The sequence below is a fragment of the Myotis myotis genome, unplaced genomic scaffold, assembly GCF_014108235.1.
Source record: "Myotis myotis isolate mMyoMyo1 unplaced genomic scaffold, mMyoMyo1.p scaffold_m19_p_1, whole genome shotgun sequence".
NCBI lineage: Eukaryota > Metazoa > Chordata > Mammalia > Chiroptera > Vespertilionidae > Myotis > Myotis myotis.
Window position 1 is genome coordinate 159,954,975 of NW_023416313.1, and position 22,075 is coordinate 159,977,049.

The 22,075-nt window shown below is 49.6% G+C and overlaps 2 protein-coding genes across 10 annotated transcripts in view; one reads left to right on the top strand and one right to left on the bottom strand.

Moving 5' to 3' along the window:
- Positions 1-19,620, top strand: part of ITPKA (inositol-trisphosphate 3-kinase A) — a 38,554-nt gene extending 18,934 nt beyond the window's left edge. The window contains exons 6-7 of the transcript XR_004965875.1: positions 17,240-17,339; positions 19,504-19,620. The gene's annotated coding sequence lies outside the window, so the exon portion shown is untranslated. The remainder of the gene's footprint in view (positions 1-17,239; positions 17,340-19,503) is intronic.
- On the bottom strand, positions 1,302-20,812 carry RPAP1 (RNA polymerase II associated protein 1). Of its 9 annotated transcripts, none has more exons than XM_036297945.1 (25): positions 20,590-20,812; positions 19,526-19,782; positions 19,076-19,224; positions 18,706-18,795; positions 18,157-18,277; positions 17,395-17,616; positions 15,261-15,440; positions 14,222-14,337; positions 13,846-13,944; positions 12,940-13,041; positions 12,146-12,313; positions 11,436-11,618; positions 11,173-11,307; positions 10,910-11,080; positions 10,259-10,416; positions 9,254-9,412; positions 8,900-9,101; positions 8,348-8,457; positions 7,962-8,157; positions 7,600-7,752; positions 7,239-7,381; positions 5,806-6,562; positions 2,986-3,162; positions 2,778-2,837; positions 1,302-2,670 (listed from the first exon to the last, which is right to left on the bottom strand). In XM_036297945.1, exons 2-25 carry the CDS (start codon positions 19,704-19,706, stop codon positions 2,521-2,523), a joined length of 4,182 nt encoding a protein of 1,393 aa, XP_036153838.1. In that variant the 5' UTR covers positions 19,707-19,782; positions 20,590-20,812; the 3' UTR covers positions 1,302-2,520. The 9 variants fall into 9 exon arrangements, with proteins under 9 accessions (XP_036153838.1, XP_036153847.1, XP_036153857.1 ...); XM_036297954.1 differs by lacking the exon at positions 20,590-20,812 and adding an exon at positions 20,224-20,565; XM_036297964.1 differs by lacking the exon at positions 20,590-20,812 and adding an exon at positions 20,059-20,143.
- Between the last annotated feature and the right edge of the window lie 1,263 nt (positions 20,813-22,075).

Sequence of the window (22,075 nt, forward strand, 5' to 3'; positions counted from 1 at the left end):
TACGGGGAAGTGCTTTTTTTTTTTATATTTTATTGATTATTTTACAGAGAGGAAGGGAGAGAGATAGTTAGAAACATCGATGAGAAAGAAACATCAATCAGCTGCCTCCCGCACATCCCCCACAGGGATGTGCCCGCAACCCAAGTACATGCCCTTGACCGGAATCGAACCCGGGACCCGAGTCCGCAGGCCGATGCTCTATCCACTGAGCCAAACCGGTTTCGGCTGCTTTTTTTTTTTTTTTAATCTTTATTGATTTCAGAGAGGGAGAGGGTAAGAGAGATAGAAACATCAATGATGAGAATCATTGATCAGCTGCCTCCTGCACATCCCCACTGGGTATCAAGCCTACAACACAGGTATGTGCCCTTGACCGCAATCGAACCCGGGACCCTTCAGTCCACAGGCTGCCGCTCTATTCACTGAGCCAAACCAGTTAAGGGCAGAAGTGCTCTTTAAACTGCCCCAAGTAAGGCATCAATACTTGCCATTATTTGTGACTATAAGATTACCTCGCAACACCCTCAGAACCAAGGATCTCCAGGTTCACCTCATACAAGTCCATTGCCTGTGTTAACTCTGTGCAAAACTTCAGTGTGATGGTGTGAATGCCTGAATCCTGCTATCAGACATGAGTGCTAGTACTGTACTAGCATCTCTGGTCAGTGGGTGGTGGTGTAGTCACAACTGTTCTGAGGCAGTTTCCCCACCATCTATAAAGATCATAGGAAGGAAAACTGCTCAGTAAATCACAAGGCATCCTACAACTGTGAGGGCCATTCAGCCTTCAGATAGTTTTGTATCTTCCTCTCTTTTGCACAAAGTACTAATTTTATAGGCTGACGCATATATTTAATATAAAACACTGGAAAACGAAGCTATAGTAGTTAGGTACTTGGTACAATTCTGCATGTGTATACTGCTAGATGTAGATACAACAGTGATTTTGTAAAAGCTCTGGTGCCTATTCCCTATTTAACTCTGTAGATACTCCACTATGAGGTCATAGGATGGCCTTTATAAGGTCTCTGTAAGCCAAGGTTCTTAAGGAGGATGGAGCCAGGACAGCAGCTTCAGCCATCACCTGGGAACTTGTTAGAAATGCAAATTCTTGGGTTTCACCCTAGACCTACTGAATCAGAAACACTGTGAATCAGAAACACCGGTGTAGGGCCCAGCAATCTGTTTTAACACATTCTACAGGTGATTTGTCACATGGTAAGCTTAGGAATTACTGCTGTTTGCAGATAAAGTGGTTGCTTAGTAAAACATCTTGTAAAATACTGTGTTCAGCAACTCCATTTTTTTTTTTTTTCCCAGCAACTCCATTTAAGGGGAGTGGGTTCTACCTACTGACAGGCACACCATACTCATACTGATGACCTATAAATACAATCACGTTATTCCACATAACAAATGACAGCTTGTGTTAGAAACTCTCTCAAAAGAAAGAGATGAACCAATGAACCAGAGTTTGTTTTGACCCACTCCTTCTCAGCTTTGCCTACCACCAATAAAGTCCATAATGGAACACTGTAAAGACTGAATGGTGTGACCCCACCAAATTCCTATGTTGAAATCTAAACTTCAATATGAGGTGGGGCCATTGGAAAGTGACTAGGATTCCACCCTTGTTGGGTAGAATGGGATTAGTGCCCTTATAAGAGACCTCCTTTGTCCCTTTGCCAAGTGAGAGCTGTCCATGGGCAGGATGCAGGCCCTCGCCAGACACCAAATCTGCCAGCACTTTGATGTTGGACTTTCCAGCCTCCAGAACTGGGAGAAATAAATTTCTGTTTATAAGCCACCCAGTCTATGGTATCATTATAACAGGCCAAACAGAAAACTACTGCAATAGTCTGACTTTTGGCCTCTTCATATCTCAGGATATGGAAATAGGGGACCATAGACAAGATGCTGCCCTACCTCATTAAGGATACCTGTACTTCAAGGACACTGCTGAGTCCTTCCAGAAGTGCCCACAATCCCAGGAACATTGCCCAGGCCTGGCTGCACTCCAGAACTAGGACCTGCATTTTTGTTGTCTCCACATGTGGACTCAGTTGTCACCTTCCACTGTTTCCTCCCGTCTCTCACACTTCTCCCCTAGGATAACCCAACCCTTGATACCAATTCTGAACTAACATTATCTGAAATTAGTCCAAATCAGAATCCCGGGAGAAAAAATGTTGTTTATTTCAGTGCGTAATTATAATGTTCATATACTCTAGGCTGGTCAGCGGGAGGAGAGGGAGAGTTTATTTGTCTTGTCCCCAAGAAGGGGTGAGTAGCTAATCACCCTTCCCTCCCAGCACTGATCCTTAGAAGCCCCAGATATCAGGATACAATGGTAGAGCTCACCCTGCTCCAAAACACTCAAACAGCCTAATCCCAGGAAGGAAAGCCTTCTGCTCCTCTGTCTCCTGCCCTTCCTTAGGATACAAAGCCCTCTTGTCTGGCCAGGCATCTGCTGGTGAACTCCAGGAGGATGTATGCATCTCTTCATCTGTAGCAGCTATGCTAGGTCTCTGATACGCCATTTTGGGTCATCCCTAAGGTCAGTCTCTGGAGGTACTGCTGATGTAGAGTGGGCAACTGGGCATATAGCTCAAAGCCCTCTGGGAGGAGAGAATTAGGAAGCTTATAGTGGAGGAGGTGCTTCCGGAGACCCTGCCAAGAGGGAAGAAACGTTATGAAGTGGGTAGTGAGATCCTGTTGAGATCTCTGTCCCCAAAGACCCTTTATTCTCCCTCCCTCCAGGATATGCCCCACCCTACCTCATCTGCCAGCAGCCACGTTTTCTGCAGCATGCTCCTGCGGGCAGCCTTTACCTCATCCTAGAGGTAGAACAGGGAGAAGTGGCACTGGGCCAAGGACTGGTCCCCATCGCTGGCCCTGCCTGGCCCTCACTTCCTCTCTAGCTGGCCCAAAAGCAATGCAATTGCAGGCTCCCTTCCTCCCTCTGGAGATGGGGATGTAACTTACTGAGCTCTTTGGATCCTGGGAGAAGATGAAGCTGTTGACATGAGCCACAGTCACGGCATAGAGCACTGGGCACCAGTGTGGACGGAGTGCACCAGTAACCAGGGCCCGGAAATAGAGCTGAAGGAGGTCCAGGTTGTCTTCAGGAGGCCCCGTGTAGCATTCCAGGGACACAGGCAACTGTGACAGGGGAGATGAAATATGCTGAGGGTGAGGGTGGAAATATGTTATCACCGGACAACAGGGTGGATGGTTGATGGTCACATGAGTCAAATCATGAGAGCAGAGGTTAGGTCCAAGACAGACATACTTCCCTCTATATCACGAGGATAAAGTTAAAGACTAAAAGGCTGGAAAGCCAGGAAAACTGGGAAACAGAAGCAGTTGTGTATTGCCACTACCTGTTTAATTTACTACTTAAAATTAAAACTTTCAGCCCGGCCAGCGCGGCTTAGTGGTTGAGCATTGACCTATGAACCAGGAGGTCAGGGTTTGATTCCCAGTCAGGGTACATGCCGGGATTGTGGGCTCGGTCCCCAGTGTGGGGCATGTGGGAGGCAGCTGATCGGTGGTTCTCTCTCATCACTGATGTTTCTATCTCTTTCCCTCTCCCTTCCTCTCTGAGATCAACAAAAGTATATTTAAAAAAACCAAACAACTTTCAGCCTGCTGGTGTGGCTCAGTGGTTGAGTGTCAACCTAAGAATTAAGTCCCATTTCGATTCCTAGTCATGGCACATGCCCAGGTTGTGGGCTCAATTGCCAGTAGGGGGTAGGCAAGAGACAGCCAATCAATGATTCTCTCATCATTGATGTTTCTATCTCTCCCTTTCTCTCTGAAATAAGTAAAAATATATTTTAAAACAAAAACAAACCAAAAATTTTTCAAAATGTCATGTTCAGCCACTCAATTTTATTACCAAACCTTTCGGTCCTGGCTGGTGTGACTCAGTTGGAGCGACATCTTGTATACTGGTTCGATTAGTGACATCTTGTATACTGGTTCGATTAGTGACATCTTGTATACTGGTTTGATTTGGGAGGCAACCAATCGCTGTTTTTCTCTCTCCCTTTCTCACTCTTAAATCAATAAAAACATATCCATTGGTGAGGATTGGAAAAAAATCTCTCATTAAAACTTTTTAAAATTCATTATTTTTATTGATTTTTAGAGAGGAAGGGAGAGGGAGAGAAACATCAATGTGAGAGCATATCACTAATCAGCTGCCTCTTGCACACCCCCTACTGGGGATCCAGTCTGCCACCTGGGCATGTGTCCTGACCAGGAATCAAAAAGGCAACCATTCTGTGCACAGGACCATGCCCAACCAACTGAGCCACACTGGCCAGGGCTCTCAAGAATTCAGGGCTCTTTGGACTAGTAATTCTCTTTCTAAAAAATTATTCTTGCCTTGGCCAGTGTGGATGGGTTGGAGCAACGTCCCATACACTAAAAGGTGGTGGGTTTGATTTCCAGTCAAAACACATATCCAGGTTGCAGATGTGATTCCCAGCTGAGGTGCATGTGGGAGGTAACCAAGAGATGTTTCTCTCTCTCTCCCTTCCTCTCTTAAAAAAATAAAATAAAATGATTCTTAATTCTGTGCAGAAATTATGAGAGAAAGCTGTCATAGTGTTTATCATAAAGTTACTTAAAATAGCAAAAATCAGAAACAACTTTAATGGGTTCCGATAAAATTTGTTATTATATAATAACAAATGTTGATTTCTTAGAATATTTAATGATGTGGAAATGCTTATTATGTAATCATAAGAAAACATGCAGTGATCCCAATTTTATAAAAACATATATGCATATAAAGAAGACTAGAAAAAGATAAAAATCAAAAGTTACCACTGAACAGTGGGATTATGAACATTAAGAACATTTAGGTGCCCAGCTGGTGTGGCTCAGTGGTTGAGCGTTGACCTATGAACCAGATCACGGTTCGATTCCCAGTCAGGGCATCTGCCCAGGTTGTGGGCTCAATCCCCAGTGTGAGGTGTGCAGGAGGCAGCCAATCAATGATTCTCTCATCACTGACATTTCTATTGCTCTCTCCCTCTTCTTTCCTCTCTGAAATCAATAAAAATATATATTAAAGAATTATTTTTTTAAAAAGGTAATGTTCTTTTTAATTAAAAAACTAGTTTTTATGTAAAATATACATTCATATTTTATATACATATGTGAAGTAAATTTATATACTAAAATATTTCTATTTTAAGTTTATCAGAATGTTATAATGAAAATTTAAAACCCAAATTAAAAAAAAAAAGCTCTTTACAGTTTATAAATTTAACTCCTTACGCTGATATATTTGAGGCCCTCTTAAGACTTTATTAGCTTTGTTTCCAACAAGTTTCCAAACTTAAATCTGTTCTAGACTCCTTCCTCCTCCCAGGCCCTGTCATATTACTCTCTGCCTCTGAGCTTTTGCTCATGCTGTTCCACTAGGTATATTCCTGGTCAATGGTAGGTCAATTGCCAATTCTTTCACAAAGCCTTCTCCTTATGGGAAGCCAACTTTCCATTCTCTGAATCATGACTTAGCACCTAAAATCTGAATAATTTAGACCTTGGGATTTAGGACATCTCTTATCTAGATCATAGCACTTCATGAGTAAGAAGCTGTGTCTTGAACAAACATCTACCATACGCCAGATACCATATTAAACCCTTTTCATGGATTCTCTTAATCTCCTCAAAGCCCCCAAGAGGTAAGGAAAGGAACCGGAGGCTCACCAAAGCTCCCCACTGTCACAATTGCTCCCAAAGCCAGTGTAGATGCCCATGATAGGCTTTGCTGGGCTGAGAAAGTACCTGGGTCAGAGGCAGGCCCAGAGCTCGCAAGGCTCCCACGTGCTCCCCAAAGAGGGCAAGGCGAAAGGTGACGCTGAAACGACGCTGCAGGGGAAGGAGTACCAGAGCCCCGAAGAGGTGGTCCCCAAAAGACACAGCCTCAAAATGCTCCAGGACGCTGGCATAGAGGTCAGGGAACGATGTCAGGCCAGGAAGTGGGCAATCCAGGTTGAGGTTTGGCAGGACCTCAGGCTGGCAGAGCCGGGCCAGAAGGGCTGCCACCAGACGCTGTATTGGGGTCTCCCGGAACAGTTCACTGTCTATCAGGAACACACACATGAGCCGTGCCAGGCGGGCACCAGGAGGCACAGCCCAGAGGGCCTGGGGGCGCCAGCTCTCCAGGACTAGCACCCACTGCAGGGCCCGCATGGCTGTGCCCACAGTGTCAGCAGGAGGGAGCCCCGAGGGGGTGTCGGAGGCCCGGTGGTAGAGGTGGATCAAGGGCAGGAAAGGCCAGTCAGTGGGCAGCAGAGGCTCCTTAGGCAAGGGGAGCAGCAGAGATGGGACTCGCTGTAGCTCCCCTCGGTACAAGGCCTGAGAAGCTAGCAGGCTGGCTCGGGTCAGGGAGCAGTGGGTCAGGTAGCAGCTGCGAATGCTGGGGAGGTCCTGGCAGGCCTGAGCCAGCAGAGCCCCTCGCCCACAGCCAGCGTCCCTGCTGCTCCCTAAGGATAGCTGGTCTGAGAAGTCAGCTGCCTCTGGACCCCCTGATGCTCTTTCCCTGTAACAGAATCCAAAAGTTAAAAATAAGGGCTGGAACCACAGCACCCTGAAGGCCATGCCAGCTTTCCAGGGCTTCCCAGAGGTTCCTAGGTCTTCCCAGTTCCCCGGACACCCTTTCATGTGTGTGTGGCAATTTGGAGGATGGACACTAGGGCCGGCTGCCTAGGTGCAAGTTTACAGAACTTCTCTGTACCTCCGTTTCCTCATAGTAAAACGGTGATAATAGTAATGCTAATCTACTTATTGGGGGGATCACTTTGTAAAGTGTGTAAATTTCTAATCACTATGTTGCACACATGAATCAAATATAATATTGTATGTCAACTGTAATTGAAAAATAATTTTAAAACAGTAATACCTAGCTCATGGTATGGGTAAAATGCTTAAAATATAGTCAAATACTTAAAGGAATACCAGACACAAAGTAAGCACTCGTAACTGTTGGCTATTACATGTGTATACTAGTTTATACACCGTCACACTGAAGTCTCATAATTCTCTAATGTGGTTATCCCCAACCTCTTTTTACTAATGAGAAAATGGAAGCTAAGACAGGTTAAGGGTAATTCATGGAAGAGAGAGAAGCCCAGGTCTCCTGTTTCCAATTTAAGGCTGTTCTGTCAGTAACCACAGTACTCATCTCAAAGGGCTGATGCCACCAACTCTGGACTTACGGGAGGAACTCCAGTCGGAATACAAAGCTCAGCAGTAGCTCATGGGCAAGGTGCTCGCTTCCGGGCAGCAGCCGGCTCAGCAGAGCCAGGGCCATGCCATGATGGAGGGCAGCATTGGTGGCCGGCACTGGCTGGAATGTTGCCTGTGGACAGATGGTGGGGGGCTCAAGGGTTGAGAAGGGGGCAAAGCAAATAGAAGTGAGGATGAGGACATAAGCAAAGAGGATATATGCTGAAGGGCATGTCTGGAGGAAAGTGGAAACTGCATTGCCTGCCAGGAGCAGCACAAGTTCCATAGAAGAATGCAGACAATGTGGGGCAGAGGGAGTAGATAGCAGGGTAGGGGGTTGGGGGTACCTACTGCTCTCTGAGCCAGGGTGAGTGCCAGGTATTGCAGGTGGTACTCGTGTCGCAGGGCCCACACAGAGAAGGGTGTGAGGAGCGGGGCAGCCGCAGGAGCCACACATTGGAGGAAGTAGCTCTGGAGTCCGGGGGCAGCCAACACAGCAGCCAGCTGAGGAAAAGCAAGCTTGTTCAGATCTAGAAGGTGACTTTGATCTCTTCTGGGGGTCCCCAGGTGGCGCTTTCTCCCCAGCCAAACTCAGAAAAATGGGTGCTGGCAGAAGAGGCCTCCTTTTCCCAAGGGGCGCCCTCCTCACTTTCTTTCTGACTCCTGGCATCTTGGCCCCCTGCCTGGAATCTAACCAGGTGCCCAGGGCTCACCTGGCCACATAGTCCCTTGTGGATCCGGGCCAGGGTGTTGAAAAGAGTGAGGAGGGAAGTGAGGACCGGGAAGGGTGAGGCTGAGCCAGCCAGACTGAAAGGGGGGCAACCTCCCATGCAGCCCAGTGACACGAGGCTGGGCAGAGCTTCAGGGACTGGAGCACAGGACTGTGGGTTGCAGAGAGGAGAGCAGCGCCTGAGGCAGAATAGAGAAATTGAGAGGGCTGGCCAGTGCAGACCAGTGCCCACCTTCCTGCGTCCCCACTGAGGCCTGATAGGGAGCCAGGTTTCCCTCAAGCTGAGGGCTTCCACCTGAGATGGACCAGGAAGGTAGATCCCGGAATCCCACAAGGAGAACAAATGCCTCCCCCCCACACAGTACATACCCAAGGGAATCCCACAGGCTGCCCAACGTGGGCTGGCTCAGCAGGGGCAGTAGTAGCTCCTCCGACAGGCGCTCCATGTCCTGAAGCCAATCCCCTGGGCACAAGTCTGGCTGGAGGACCAAGGGGCTCACTGAGCTGACAGCCCAGGACACCCATTCTCCTAGACCCTGGGTACCCAGGCCAAGTCCATAATTCCAAGAGCCCAAGAGTCAGTGTTTGGAGGTTTCTGCTTTCTGACTCTTGTGGAGGGAGAGAAGACCCTGGGGTTGCTCTGGCATCTGCTGAGAGGGGTCCTGAGAGAGCTTAAAGGCTCCATGGAGGCTGAGCTGCTGCTAGCGGTTCTCTGGCCCCCACCAACATGGCTTTTGGAAGTCCACTGAGTATGGAGGTGGAAAGAGAATGAAAGTTAGGAAGGAAAAGGTACAGTAGGAAGATGTGGGAATGGGGAGCAGGAGTGGAGAGGTGGAGAGAGAGAGAGAGGGAGAGAGAGAGGAATGATAAGACTGAGGCAGGCACCCAGGGCATGGTGGGAGGCAGGCGGGCAGCACTTACCTGCTGGCTCCAGGTTCGGTAGTAGGCATCTAGGAAGAGCAAGCAGGCAGTGGGCACTGGGCCCAGAGCATGCCACATCTCAGGTCTGGGCAGCAACTTCAAGGTCTGTCTTAGACACGGCTCCACAAGAGGCTTGGGCCCAGACACCTGTGTCCAAGTGATCAAGGAAGGGGTGGCCGACAGACTAGCCTCAGCCGAGTCACTACAGGAATGCCAAAAGGGGCCACAGTGAGGATCTGGCTGCCTGAACACCGCTCTAAGCTCTAGCCACCCTTTCCCTGGGGAGGAACTCTCCTGCCTGTCCCAGAGTTCCTGGCAGGAGGTCTCTTCTGGCAGCTGAGGGCTGTAACCTACCTGCTGGGTTGCAGGGCAGTGCTGCTGGCTGCCAAGGTCAGCTGGGTGAGGACAGTGAGCAATGAGGCTATCCGCTGCATGGACAGGGGCTGCGGGAGGTGAGTGCTGAGCTCCTTAGGCATGACCTGCAGGGCCCGAATCAGCACTGGGTATAGCTCCCTGGGGAGAACAATGACTGCCTCTCAGTGTAGAAGAGAGAGAGATGTAAGATACAAGGCAGGCCTGCCCCAGAGCTCTGCAGTATAGTTAAGGAGGACCAGAAGGGAGAGGCCCCAGGCTGGGTAATTCTGGGAGATTTCAAGAGGGAAGGAGCCCGGCTGGTGTGGCTCAGTGGTTGAGTGTCAATCTATGAACCAGAAGGTCACGGTTCGATTCCCAGTCAGGGCACATGCCCGGGTTGCAGGCTCAATCCCCCATGTGGGGTGTGTAGGAGGCAGACAATCAATGATTCTCTCTCATCATTGATGTTTCTCGCTCTCTCTCCCTCTCCCTTCCTCTCTGAAATCAATAAAAAATTAAAAAAAAAAAGAAAAAAAAGAGTGAGCCCTAACTGGTTTGGTTTAGAGCGTCGGCCTGAGGACTAAAGGGTCCCAGGTTCGATTCCAGTCAAGGGCATGTACCTTGGTTGCGGGCACATCCCCAGTTGGCGGTGTGCAGGAGGCAGCTGATCGATGTTTCTAACTCTCTATCCTTATCCCTTCCTCTCTGTAAAAAAATCAATAAAATATATTAAAAAAAAAAAAAAAAAAAAAAGAGGGAAGGGAAGTTGGGGGCTGAAGGGAAGGAGGCAGCCTTTCAAGGCTTTCCCCCAATAGGGGGAAATCTGATCTACACAACAGCACAGAATTTGCTCCCCTCTCCCCTGGTTGGTCATTACTCCCAGAATCCCTCTTCCTCATTTTCAGCCTCCCTCCAAGCTTGAAACCTTGGCAAGGTTGAGTCAGGTTAGGCAAGAGTGCAGAACAGGAGAGGTCTCCCAGGGAGCCTACCTCTTGTCCTCCTCACCTGTAAAGGTCACAGCCCTGGCCATAGGAGGCTGCTACAGCCCACAGGCGGAAGGACTCCGTGATCAGCATCTCAGCTTCCTCTGGGGGCAAGGCCAGTTCCTGAGGAGCCTCAGCTATAAAGCGGCACAGGCAGCTCCGGAGATCAAAACTACTCAGCTGAGGGTGGACAGAAAGTCTGGGGATCAGGATCAGCTGGGAGTCTCAAGTAACCTCAGGTCCTCTCACTACGGAGATGGATTCAACGTAGCCCTGTTCCCGGCCCCTCTGGTTCCATAGCTCTGGGCCAGGGTGACACTGCCGCATCTGCCCCCTCCCGCCTTCCCCCTTCCTCTCCTTCTTTTTAGCAAGCACATGCTGGGCACCTTCTCTAGGGCTGCGTGGCTATGGGTGTTGTGTGCGTATCTGTATGTGGCTCTTCTGGCCCGGGAGCCCTCCCTTCACATGAGAACAGAGTAGGCCTACAGGATACACTGGGCTCCAGCTGATTAGGTTCCTGACTGGTGATTTTTGTTGCCTTTCTAAGCAATTGGATCAAGACAAAGAAATATGGCATGAGCAGGCCTCCCAGAGTCCAGTGGCCATGCTTAGCCTTAGCCCGGCACTGTCCTGAGGACCACCACCCCCGTCCTGCATCCTGCGTCCTGCTTACCAGCCGGGCAGCAATGTTTCTACCAGCTGAGGCTAAGACACGAAGTAGTTTCATAGCAGCTGCACAGGGTACATTGTGTAAACTGGGGGTAGGCCCCACCCCAACAGGGGACCAGCTGGTGGGCAGGAACTCTCGAACTATGGTCTCTATCAGCCGAGGACACTCCAGGACCTGTGGGGAACAGGAGGAAAGGGAGGTAGGGAGGCTGAGGGTCAAGACTAGGCCCAGCTGGACTCTTTTCCCATTCTGTCTCTGTTTCTTACCCTTGTGGCTGACTCCAGGGAGTGCCGGGCCAGGCGGATGAGTACTGCCAGGATGTCAAGGACCACGGAAGGTCCTGGGCAGGTCACCTCTAGCACATAGCGCAGCCGAGGCAGCAGATTGGTGGCCAGAAGCCCCTGGGGATGAGAGAGAGAGAAATCCACTGCCAAATGCACCTGGGCCCCAGGCCTTGGTGACCCCTCTTGCCTGACATGTGCATGCCCTCGAGGTCACGGGACAGATGCAGCTGTCCCAGCATCTTTACCTTGATGACATCATGTCGGGCCAGGTCAGATGGAGGCTGGTTTCTTTCCTCAGGGCTCTTCCTTTTTGCTTTTTCTCCTGAGGGCTCTTCATCTTCATCCTCATCGTCCTTGTCCTCCTGCGTGGGCATCAGCGGGAACACCATAGCTCCATGGTACCAGGAGAAGGTGCTGTCGAGGAGTTCCTGCCAGAGGAAAGGGAATGGGGTAGGAAAAAGAAGGGGTCAAGCAGGAAATGGGCCCAGGAATAGAGAGTGGAACCATCCACAAATAAGAGAAGGGCATCATGGCCGGTGTGACTCAGTGGATAGAGCATCGGCCCATGCACTGAAGGGTGGCGGGTTAGATTCCTGATCAAGGGCATTTACCTGGGTTGCAGGTTTGATCCTTGCCTGGTTGGGGCATGAGCAGGAGGCAATCAATTGATGTGTCTCTCTCACATTGATGTTTCTCTCTCTCTTTCTCTCTCTCTCATCACTCCCTTCCACTCTCTCTAGAACTCAATGAGAAAAATATCCTTGGGTGAGACTAACAAAACAAAACAAAGCAAAAAAAAAAAAAGAAGAGCAAGACTCCAGGCTTTGTGGCCTTTAAAAGAAGATGGTGATGCTGCTATCCCACCCTCTGCTCTGCCTGGAGCACAAGGAGGGCACGCCCACAGGAACAGTAGGGACCCTGATATCTCAAAGCCCCATTCTTATCCCTGTTGTACCTCATCTCCAGGAGCCACCAGCAGAGCTCGAAGAGCATGGGCAGCAGCTGCGATGACCCCATCCACTCTATCGTCCAGGGAGAAGCGTAGCAGGAAAAGGAAACCAGCATCCAAAAGAAGGCGCAGGACACTGCCCACTAGTTGGACCCCAAACTCACCAGCCTGGGCCTGGGAGAAGGAGGAGAAAAGCTTGTAGGGGGAAGCTATAGAGTCTATGTCCTAAACTAGGGTGGGAAACCTTTTTCTGCCATGGGCCATTTGGGTATTTATAACATCATTCGCAGGCCACACAAAATTACCAACTGAAAATTACCCTTGCCCTAGCTGGTTTGGCTCTGTGGTTAGAGCATCAGCCCACAGACTGAAGGGTTGCAGGTTCGATTCTGGTCAAGGGCATGTACCTTGTACCTCAGTTGAAGGCTTGACCTCTGCCTGTGTCAGGGCACGTGTGGGAGGCAACCAATCGATGTGTCTCTCTCACATTGATGTTTCTCTCTCTGTGACACTCTCTGAAAATCAATGGAAAAATATCCTAGGGTGAGGATTAACAACAACAACAAAATTAGCCTGCTATCTTTGGTCAAACATTTAATTAAATCACCCCTAACTCCTTGGCAGGGCCAGACATTCCCCATTCCTGTCCTAAACCCTTCACTTGCCCATCGTTCCCAGTCTGACCCAGACAGCTGGTGTATGGACTAGTGTGCCAGAGTGAAAAGGACAGGAAGTGGAAAGTCTTAAGGTTGAGAGGTGAGGTGTGGGGGTGGGAAGGACCAAGCCCGCAGTCCACTCACCCTGCTGATGATCTGGGCCAGCACATGCAGTGCTAATGCTCTCTGCTGGGACACCTGGCTGCGTGTCAGGTGAAACAGCTCCTGCAGGGAGTACCCCGCTCTCTGGGGCAGGGACAAGAAGTCATAAAGGGTCAAGATACAGGGCAGCACCCCCCAACAAATACACAGCAACCCTTCTATGCCAAGCACTGAGTTAGAAGTCATGGGGAAGACAAAGACACACGATATCTCTCTCAATGGATCCTCAAACTGGTAAAGAAGGTAAGATATGCATACAAATAACCATGACATAAAGCAGATTGGAAGGAAGATAATTAGTATTTACTTTGCAACCAGAGAACAAGAGAGAAAGAAGTGAAAACTGGAAAGTGCTGTGTTCTTGGTGGGTGCGCAGGGCTCCCACGGCCCGGCCGGGAACACAGGGTAAAGGCATTCGTTCCCGGAGCAGGCTCAGGAGCTGAGCCCTGGAGGTGCTTAAGCACAGGGTGTGTGTGGGGAGAGGGCAACAGAATGGTGCGGCGGGAGCGAGGGGGCAGGGACAGACTATGGAAGGACTGCCTTATGGGGCAAAGGAGCCAGGAAACTTTCTAAGGCCTGAGCTGGGCCAGAGGAATCAGTGTGGCAGCCTCAAGAGGGATGGAATGGAATGGCAGAGAGAGTTGGAAGACATGGTGACTGAGCAGACAAGAGGGAGCAAGGCTCTTATCTAAGAAGCATCAAGGGGAAGGGAGAGAACTGGCAGGTTCTGGCAACTGACTGGAAAGTGAGGGAACGAGGGGAAAGACTGCGCTGAGGACCTGAATGGATGCAATGGGCCATGACCTGCAATCGCAGGCCTAAGACATTGACCAGAGGTCCTTTTCCATGGTTGTCAAAAGCTGCCATCCTCCCTGGCCCCATGATCACCTCTGCCTCCTCTCCGTGGTGGTGCAGTCCCAGGTGGGTGGGTAGGTCCACATCCGGAGCCAGTAGTTCTCCTTGCAGACTGAACCGGGCCTGCATCCTCTAATGGGAAGAGAAAAGAGGTCCTTGGGCTGGGGCAGCAGCAACTTCCCCACACCCACTCCTCACCTTTAACCCCAGGCCTCTTAGGTCTTAGGTCCTGGCTCTACTTCTGATTAGAAATGGGCTCCTCTGGCCTATGGTGCCAGGAAGGTGAGCAAGAAGAGGTGTTTCTCAAGCTCAAGGGAACAAAAGGGCCTGAGCTTGGGTTCTGGGTACAAGTGCCGCAGCTCCACTCTCACCCCAATCCACCCCTTGTAGGCCAGCTTGCGCTCCTCACCTCCTGCGTCTTCTGCCGCCGGAGTGGGGGCAGGTCCTGGGTCCAATGGAGCTTGTCCAGCTCTACAGTGTCCATGTGCAGCCATTCCTTGTGGGGGGCCACGGGCAGTGCCAGAGCTGGGGAGATGGAAGCAGTTCCCTAAGGGGCTCAGCTCACTGAGGCACTGGGGTCCCAGTCTTCATCCTGGGAACTGGGCAAATGTCCTGTCCCCAATATGGCAGAACACACCTAGTCCCTGGGCTCTAGCCCCTAACTGACCCCAAGGATTCCTAGGAAGGGGAAAGGGAAGCGGAGGAGGTAAGAAAAGAAGACAGAGGGAGCAGAGAAGGAAGGGAGGACCACATAAATCAGGGAAAACATACTTCTTCACTGCCGAGTACCAACCTGCCACAGGAGCAGAGAAGTGGGAACAAGGAGTAGGGGGAGCTATCCTGCTTCAGGGAGGCAAGATACAAAAACACACACCAACAACCCCTTCCTTCCTCACCCCAACCCGCACCCAACCTGCTCATCTGGCCTGGAGCTCATCCAGGGGCAGGAGGTCCTGGCTCTCATAATTCAATTTCTTTTGTTAATCACTAATGAAATAATCAAGTTCCTGGGAAATGAGTGCTCCCACTGGCCTCTCTGCTTCAGGTCTGGCATATTCATAAGACCTGCATCACTCTTCTCCCATCACCCTGGCCCTGCCATCTTCCCCCCAACGCTGAGAGCAGAGGCAGAAAACTGGGATGGATGGAACCACAGCTGGGGCAGCTACAGCTAAGGCAGGGAGATGGTCTGCTGGGGGAGGGGGCCAGTCAGCCATCACACGCTGCTGCCTTTTACCAGAAGGGGGAAGAGGAGAAGTAATAGGACAGGAAAACAGGAAGCATGTGCAGAAAGAATATACATGTCAATAAATGAAGACAGATTTCAAGGCAATAATGAAGATTCACGTTAGATGTTCAAGGATGGAGACGATTCTCTTTTCTCATCCGCCAGAAGGAATTCTTTCCTCTACTTTTATTCCCCAAAAGATGTCCCCCCTTCTCCAAACCTGGGGTTCCTGGCTCCGGCTCATCTTCCTGCCTAGGCTCACTGGCAGAAGCTGGCATAATGGGCTCCTCTCCAGAGACCTCAACAGAGGGTGCTCCTGCCCTCTGCTCCTCGATGGCCTTTTCTTCTGCTTGCTCATGGGTACGGCTGCGAGACCTCAAGAAAGCAACCAAGCTGGGATCTAGAGGAGAGGGGGAGGGAAGAGAGGATGAAGGCAGATCTTCCCTAACCTCCTCTAGACCTGAAACCTGAAAACTGCCTATAGGTGTCAAGACCAAGCCACTTCCCAGCCCTGGACTGAGGCCCCTGGGCTCTGGTGGGGTCTCAATGACCCATAACTATCACTGGAACCTGCCTGCCCACTGCTGCCTCCTCCCTTCACAGTCCACTGGCCCATGTTTATGCCCATTCCTGTGCTTGGCTCCAGGTCATAGGCCCAAAGTGGCTGTGGAATAAATGAATGAATGTTGCCTAGGGTGAAAATGAAGGCATTTAGGGGAAAAATTATTCACACTTGTAGCTAATTTATTTATGCACAAATATTCACTAAAAACCCAATATACGCTATGCTCTATATAGGTGCTAGATATAGTTTTATTGATTGATTGATTTCAGAGAAAGAGAGAGATAAAACATCAATGATGAACCCAGCCAGTGTGGCTCAGTGGTTGAGTGTTGACCTATGAACCAGGAGGTCATGGTTCGATTCCAGTCAGGGCACATGCCCAGGTTGTGGGCTCAATCCCCAGTGGGGGTTTAGGCGGGGGGTGCAGGAAGCAGCTGATCAATGATTCTCATCATTGATGTTTCTCTCTCTCTCTCTCTCTCTCTCTCTCTTCCTTCCTCTCTGAAATCAATAAGAATATATTTTAAAAAAAGAAACATCAATGATGAGAGAGAATCATCAATCAGCTGTCTCCTACACGCCCCACATCAGGGATGGAGTCCACAACCTAGGCATATGCCCTGATTAGGAATTGAACTGTGACCTCCTGGTTCATGGGTTGATGCTCAACCAATGAGCAGCACTGGGCAGGCTAGATATATAGTTTGGAATAAGACTGACTTGGTGCACAAAAACTAGGAGGGAGGAATAGTATAGTAGAGCATCATATAGTAGAGTGTACTGCAGCCATATTAGAGAGCAGCTATAATACAGTGCTGTTACACTAGGGTAGTACAATACACACAGCAGAGTGGTTAAGATCAGGGCCTGTGAGACCACATGCACCTGGGTTTACATCTCATCCATGTTCCTTACCAGCTATGTGATCTGGGGGAGAGTTTCTTAAAAATTGTTTTGGCCCTAGCCAGTTTGACTCAGTGGATAGAGCACTGGCCTACGGACTGAAGGGTCCTGGGTTCAATTCCAGTCAAGGCCACATGCTTGGGTTGAGGGCTTGATCCCCAGTAGGGGGCGTGCAGGAGGCAGCTGATCAATGATTCTCTCTCACCATTGATGTTTCTTTTCTATTTTTAAAATATATTTTTATTGATTTCAGAGAGGGAGAGATAGAAACATCAATGATGAATCATTGATCAGCTGCCTCCAGCACGCCCCCTACTGGGGATCGAGTCCACAACCCAAGCATGTGCCCTTGACAGGAATCGAACCCGGGACCCTTTAGTCCACAGGCCAACGCTCTGTCCACTGAGCCAAACCGGCTAGGGCTCATCTTTGATGTTTCTACCTCTCTCTCCCTCTCCCTTCCTCTCTGAAATCAATAAAAAAAAATTTTTTAATATTTGTTTTTACTGGTTTATAAAATTTTTTATTGATTAATTTGAGAGAGAGAAACATCCATTTGCTGTTCCACTCATTTATGCATTCAATGATTGCTTCTTGTATGTGCTCTGACCAGGGATTAAAACCATGACCTTGTGCATAAGGACGTTACTTTAACCAACTGAACAACCCGACCAGGGCAAGTTCTTAAAATTTTGAGCCTCACGTTTTTTTCTTTTTGTTTTTTCCATAAGTAATTGAGATTGGTACCACCCACCTCACAGGAACAGTTTGAGGACAGAATGATGGAAAGTCCTCAGCATAATGCCTGGCAATCACAGTAAGCTTTCCTCAGTAAGTAGCAGTCCCTCCCTAGCCCAGTCTCGGCAAGAAAGCCAGGTACCCATACCAAGCTGAGCCAGCAACCTCTGCTGTTCCTGCAGGATCTCCTCAGGAGTCATAGCTTGCAGTCTTGCTATGTTCTCTTCATGGATGGTCTGGGCTTCCTGCTCAGCCTCCTGGTCCCTGAGCCCCTTTCCTGTGACCAGATGGGGTCCCTGGAAGTTCTGGCTGCCACATGGAAGCTGGTGATCTTGCTCCCTGGGTGTGAGTGACTCACAGGTCACAGCACCTGGAAGAAGTGTATGATCAGTTTCATTGCCTCGTACCAATTGGGCTGTCTGGCCCTCTTCTCCAATCCCATTAGGCCTGGAGAGAGATGGAGGCCCCAGAGCTTTCCTAGCCACAGAGCAGAGATCCTTACCTCCACCCCCTACTCATTCTTCCCCTTGGACTTATATAAGAGGATTTCCCTTAGAAACATCGTACTTTCTGACCATGCTCTTAGATGTTCAGGCTGCATGTCAAGGGCATGCTACCGCTCTTCCACCAGTAATTGGCATTATGAAAGGAATCTTGGCTTCTACCTTTATTTTATAGTCTTTGCCATTTCTATCCTCTTCCTTGGCCTGCTCTCTCCCTGCACCTAAGTCCCAGATGTGGACCAAAGCCACCCATATTCAATACTCTAAATGAAAATATAGGACAGCTTCCTCTTTAAATGGCTCAAATGCAATTCATATTTGAAGCAGGAAACATGTATATCCAAAGATCACTCTATTATCCTGCGTCACAAAAAAGCCAAGCTCATGCCTCTTCAACCCCAGCTCACCCTCTGGTCGGTCCTGGGTAGACACAACTCCTCTAACTGGTGGGATGCTGGCTTCAGATCCTCTCCTTGCCGCAATTTCCTGGGCAAAGATGCTTCTCTTACCAGATGTTGCTGGCTTCCTCTATGGGGCAAAAAGAAAACTCAGGTGACTGATATTCCTTACCCCATTCTCTTCTCAACCTCTTTATACTAGTCACTGGAACAAAGAGATAAAAGAAAATTGCTTAATTTCCAATGGTCACAACCCTAGTCCTCAGAAAAAGCAGGGCACTGTAAGAGTACAGGTCTTGAAGTCTGACAGACTTGGGTTGGATTTCCGACTCTTCTCTCTATTAGATATATGGTGTTAAACAATTCATTTATCTTTTGAAAAAATGGGGATAATGTTACTTACATTACATCATTTTATGAGGATTAAATAAAGTACTTAATATGGTGCCACTTTAACAACAGATTTGCTTATCATTATTAAGTTTCCCAATCTGCAGAAGATGCACTAGGAAGTTCACTTGACTGTACCATAAGTACCATCTAAGGTTACCCGTCTACCTGTCTGTCCTGTGAGCGATGGAATACAGGGGGGAATGCGACACCACTGGGCACAGGCAGATTCACAGCCATTGAACTTGTATCTCGTTCCTGCGCAACAGAGGACAAAGAAGTGATGATATGGAGACTCTGCCAGGCTGGAGCCTCTGCTAGTAGCCCTAGTTCTGTATAACTAGAATCTCACTCTATGAAGTGATAAACCCACCTTGCTTTTTAGGGCACAGTGATCCTAAACCAGACCCCCACGTCACTGCAGGGGAATAAAGTCCCATCTTTTTAAATCACCCTTTACTCATAAGCCTCACCACCCCCACCCAATATCCTTTGTGCCCCAGGATGCCTTGTCCCACTCAGTCAGGGTGAGACGCACAATAATCTTAGTCAAGACAGCAGTGATGTGCTGATCATGCCTGTTCAGCCTCTCTTCAGGGTCCACATGGTCAGCCAGGGGATGGCCAGGGCTGGGCTTGGCTCTTTTCGGAGGAGCAGGAACCAAAGCTGGGGGCAAATCTGGGAGATCTGAGAAAAAAAACAAGCCAGATATGAGGATACTCACACCTTCCCAGGTAGAGTCTGAAGGCTAGGGGAAAGCCAAAGAAAGAAAGTCCGCTACTGGGGAGCCCTGGCTCCAGCTGTGTCACCTTGGGCAAGATCTTGAACCTCTTTGAGCTTCAGTTTCTTCCTCTGTAAAACGGGGTGGCAGCCAGAGGCTATGCAGTGCATGAAATAATAACGGGTAGAGCCCAGCCACATCAGGAAGGGGAAGGAGACCCTGATGTTGTACCCTCTCCTCCTCAGCCTCACACACTCGGCCACTCACTGTCCAGCATCACCACATCCCGCGGGTCCTGCAGCCGAGGCTGGTCCAGGTTGGCACTGGCACCTCTCCTACGTTCATTCTTCACCAACTGCACTGCTGGGGCTGCACCAGCTGCAAGAAACTGACTCTGGAATCGCAGCAGGTCCACCTCCGACTCCCCTGGCTTTGGTCTCGACAGCATCTTGACACTCCAGTGGCCTCCCCAGTGCAACTCTTTCCAGCACTGCTTCCGTGTCGGGGCTCCCTCTTATTCACCCCTAAAAGCAATAAAGATGGGCCCTCTTTAACGGAACCCTGGTTCATTCATTGTGCATCCAAGAAGACTTTTTCCTTGGATTCACGTCAACTCATTCCCCCTCATTCGTGCCTATTGCCATTCCTTTCCCATTTATCCTTCGTTGATATCATCAGCCTAGCAACAATATTTACTGGTAACTTAGGTCTTTTACAACCCGTGGGTGATAAAAGTCTCAGTTACAAACCGAGGGGAACTAAGGAAAATGCACCAGGAGCCAGGCAGACAAATGTCATACCAGGGAGTGGGGACTCCATCAAACTGGAGCGAACAGGCCTGGACTAAGAGTACTGCATTAGTACGACACTTTGGGCTGTAAAAGATATATATATATAAAACTTGTATTTTTAGATGTTAGCAAATAACGATCAGAAAATGAAATTAAGAAAACAATTCTACTTACAATAGCATCAAAAATAATAAAATAGTTAAGAATAAACATCACCAAAGACACGTGTACACTGCGGGGCCCCACAGCGCCCCGTAGGGCTGTGCGGTCGCGCGTGCTCTGGGACCGCCCGCGTCGGCAAAGAGAGATCACCGAGTGTCGGCAGGGCAGTGCTGCCGGGATGCAGGGCCGCTGCCGGGATGCAGGGCCGCTGCCGGGATGCAGGGCCGCGCCCGGACCGCCACCCCCAGTGGCCGCGGCCGCTGCTGTGCAGCCCAGACACACGCGGGCGGGCGGGCTCTGACAAAGGAAATAAATACTCTGCACCAGAGCCGTCCACCGAGATGCCCTAAAGCCCGTCTCTCCGGCCCAGCCACCTACTCGTTCCTGGGCTGCCTGGGCGCCGCCATCTTGACCCGCAGGCTTCCGCCGCCGCCAGCTTGGAGCTTCCGCCCCCGGCGAGGCCCCGCCCCTCCGGCCTGGCTCCGCCTGCTCGGGGTCCGCGGCTCGGAGTTGGGAACCCGAGAGCGCCCAGGCCCTCCGCTTGCCTTGTCTGCACGGCGTGAGTTCTGTGCCGACAGAACGCATCCTGCGGGTGTCCGTCCGGCACAGGCCCTTGTCCGCACACAACACCCGCGACAGAGGCAGAGGGTGTCCCACCCGCGCGGATAACCGCGCCCAAAGGCCAGCGCGCAGCTGCGGTGGGAAGACAGCAGAAAGCAGCCCCGCTACCCGCTAGACGACTTCCGCAGGGAGCGGTCTGCCTCTGTGCATGCCAGTGCCCCTCACTGGAACTCTGTTTTCCCTTCTACCCTATCCCAAAGTCTTTCTTCTTCTTTTGTTTGAGTTGGTTTTTAGAGAAAGGAAGGGAGTAAGAGAGGGAGAGAAACATTGATGTGTGAGTGAGTCATCCATCAGCTACCTCCTGCACGACCCCCACTGGGGATCAAGCCTGCAACCTTGGCATGTGCCCTTACCCAGAATTGAATGGGCAACTTTTAGGTGCACAGGATGATGCTCAACCAACTGAGCCACAATGGCCAGAGCCTTGCTCGTCTTCTTTTTTAAAATTAAATCTTTATTATTGAAAGTATTACATATTCCCTCCCCCCCCCCCCATGACCCCTTCTAGCCTGTACTCACCCCCAGCCCCAGGCCTTCACCACCCTATTGTCTGTTTTCATGGGTTATGCATATATGCATACAAGTTTTTTGGTTGATCTCTTCCCACCCACCCACCCTCCCCTGCCTTACCTCTGAGATTCTGCAGTCTGTTCTGTGCTTCTATGTCTCTAGATCTATTTCCTTTCTCTTCTTTTAAGGCCTAGCTGGAGTCAACTCTAAAACCTTGACCAACTTGGTTAGTCACTGAACTTTTCTTGGAACATTCCATCTGTACCACTTGTGTGACATGTTGGGAAGCATTACTAAATATCAACTATAACTAGCAAGTGTCTTGTTCCCTTGAATAGACTGTAAGTTCCTTGCGGGCATCAGGCCTTCTTTTCCATACCACTCAACACCCAGCATATTGCCATGCAAGGACCTTAGTAAGTCATTGCTTGATTGAAGGCCATCTTAGGGCAGCCAATAATTAGTCCAGTGGTTTTCAAACTTCAGCAGGCACCAATCACCTGGAGGGCTTGTTAAAACAGGTTGCTGGGCCACATCCTTAAAAGTTTCTGATTTGGTAGGTCTGGAATAGGACCCAAGAATTTGCATTTCCAACAAGTTTCCAGGTATTCTATAGAACTAGGTGTACCGGATAATAATGAGGATTTTTTTTCAATAGATAGTTACACATATGTTGATATATATGTGATTTGATATGTATGCTATTTTGTTGTATTGACAACAAGCTTCAAAA

Bases quoted from the DNA above. Each gene is read 5' to 3' on its own strand.
- RPAP1 (XM_036297945.1), bottom strand. From the start codon at position 19,706: ATGCTGTCGAGACCAAAGCCAGGGGAGTCGGAGGTGGACCTGCTGCGA. The intron at 19,225-19,525 runs GTGAGTGGCCGA...TTTTTTTCTCAG, and splicing joins GGATGTGGTGATGCTGGACA to ATCTCCCAGATTTGCCCCCA. The intron at 11,619-12,145 runs GTACAACAGGGA...TTCCTCTGGCAG, and splicing joins TGGTGGCTCCTGGAGATGAG to GAACTCCTCGACAGCACCTT.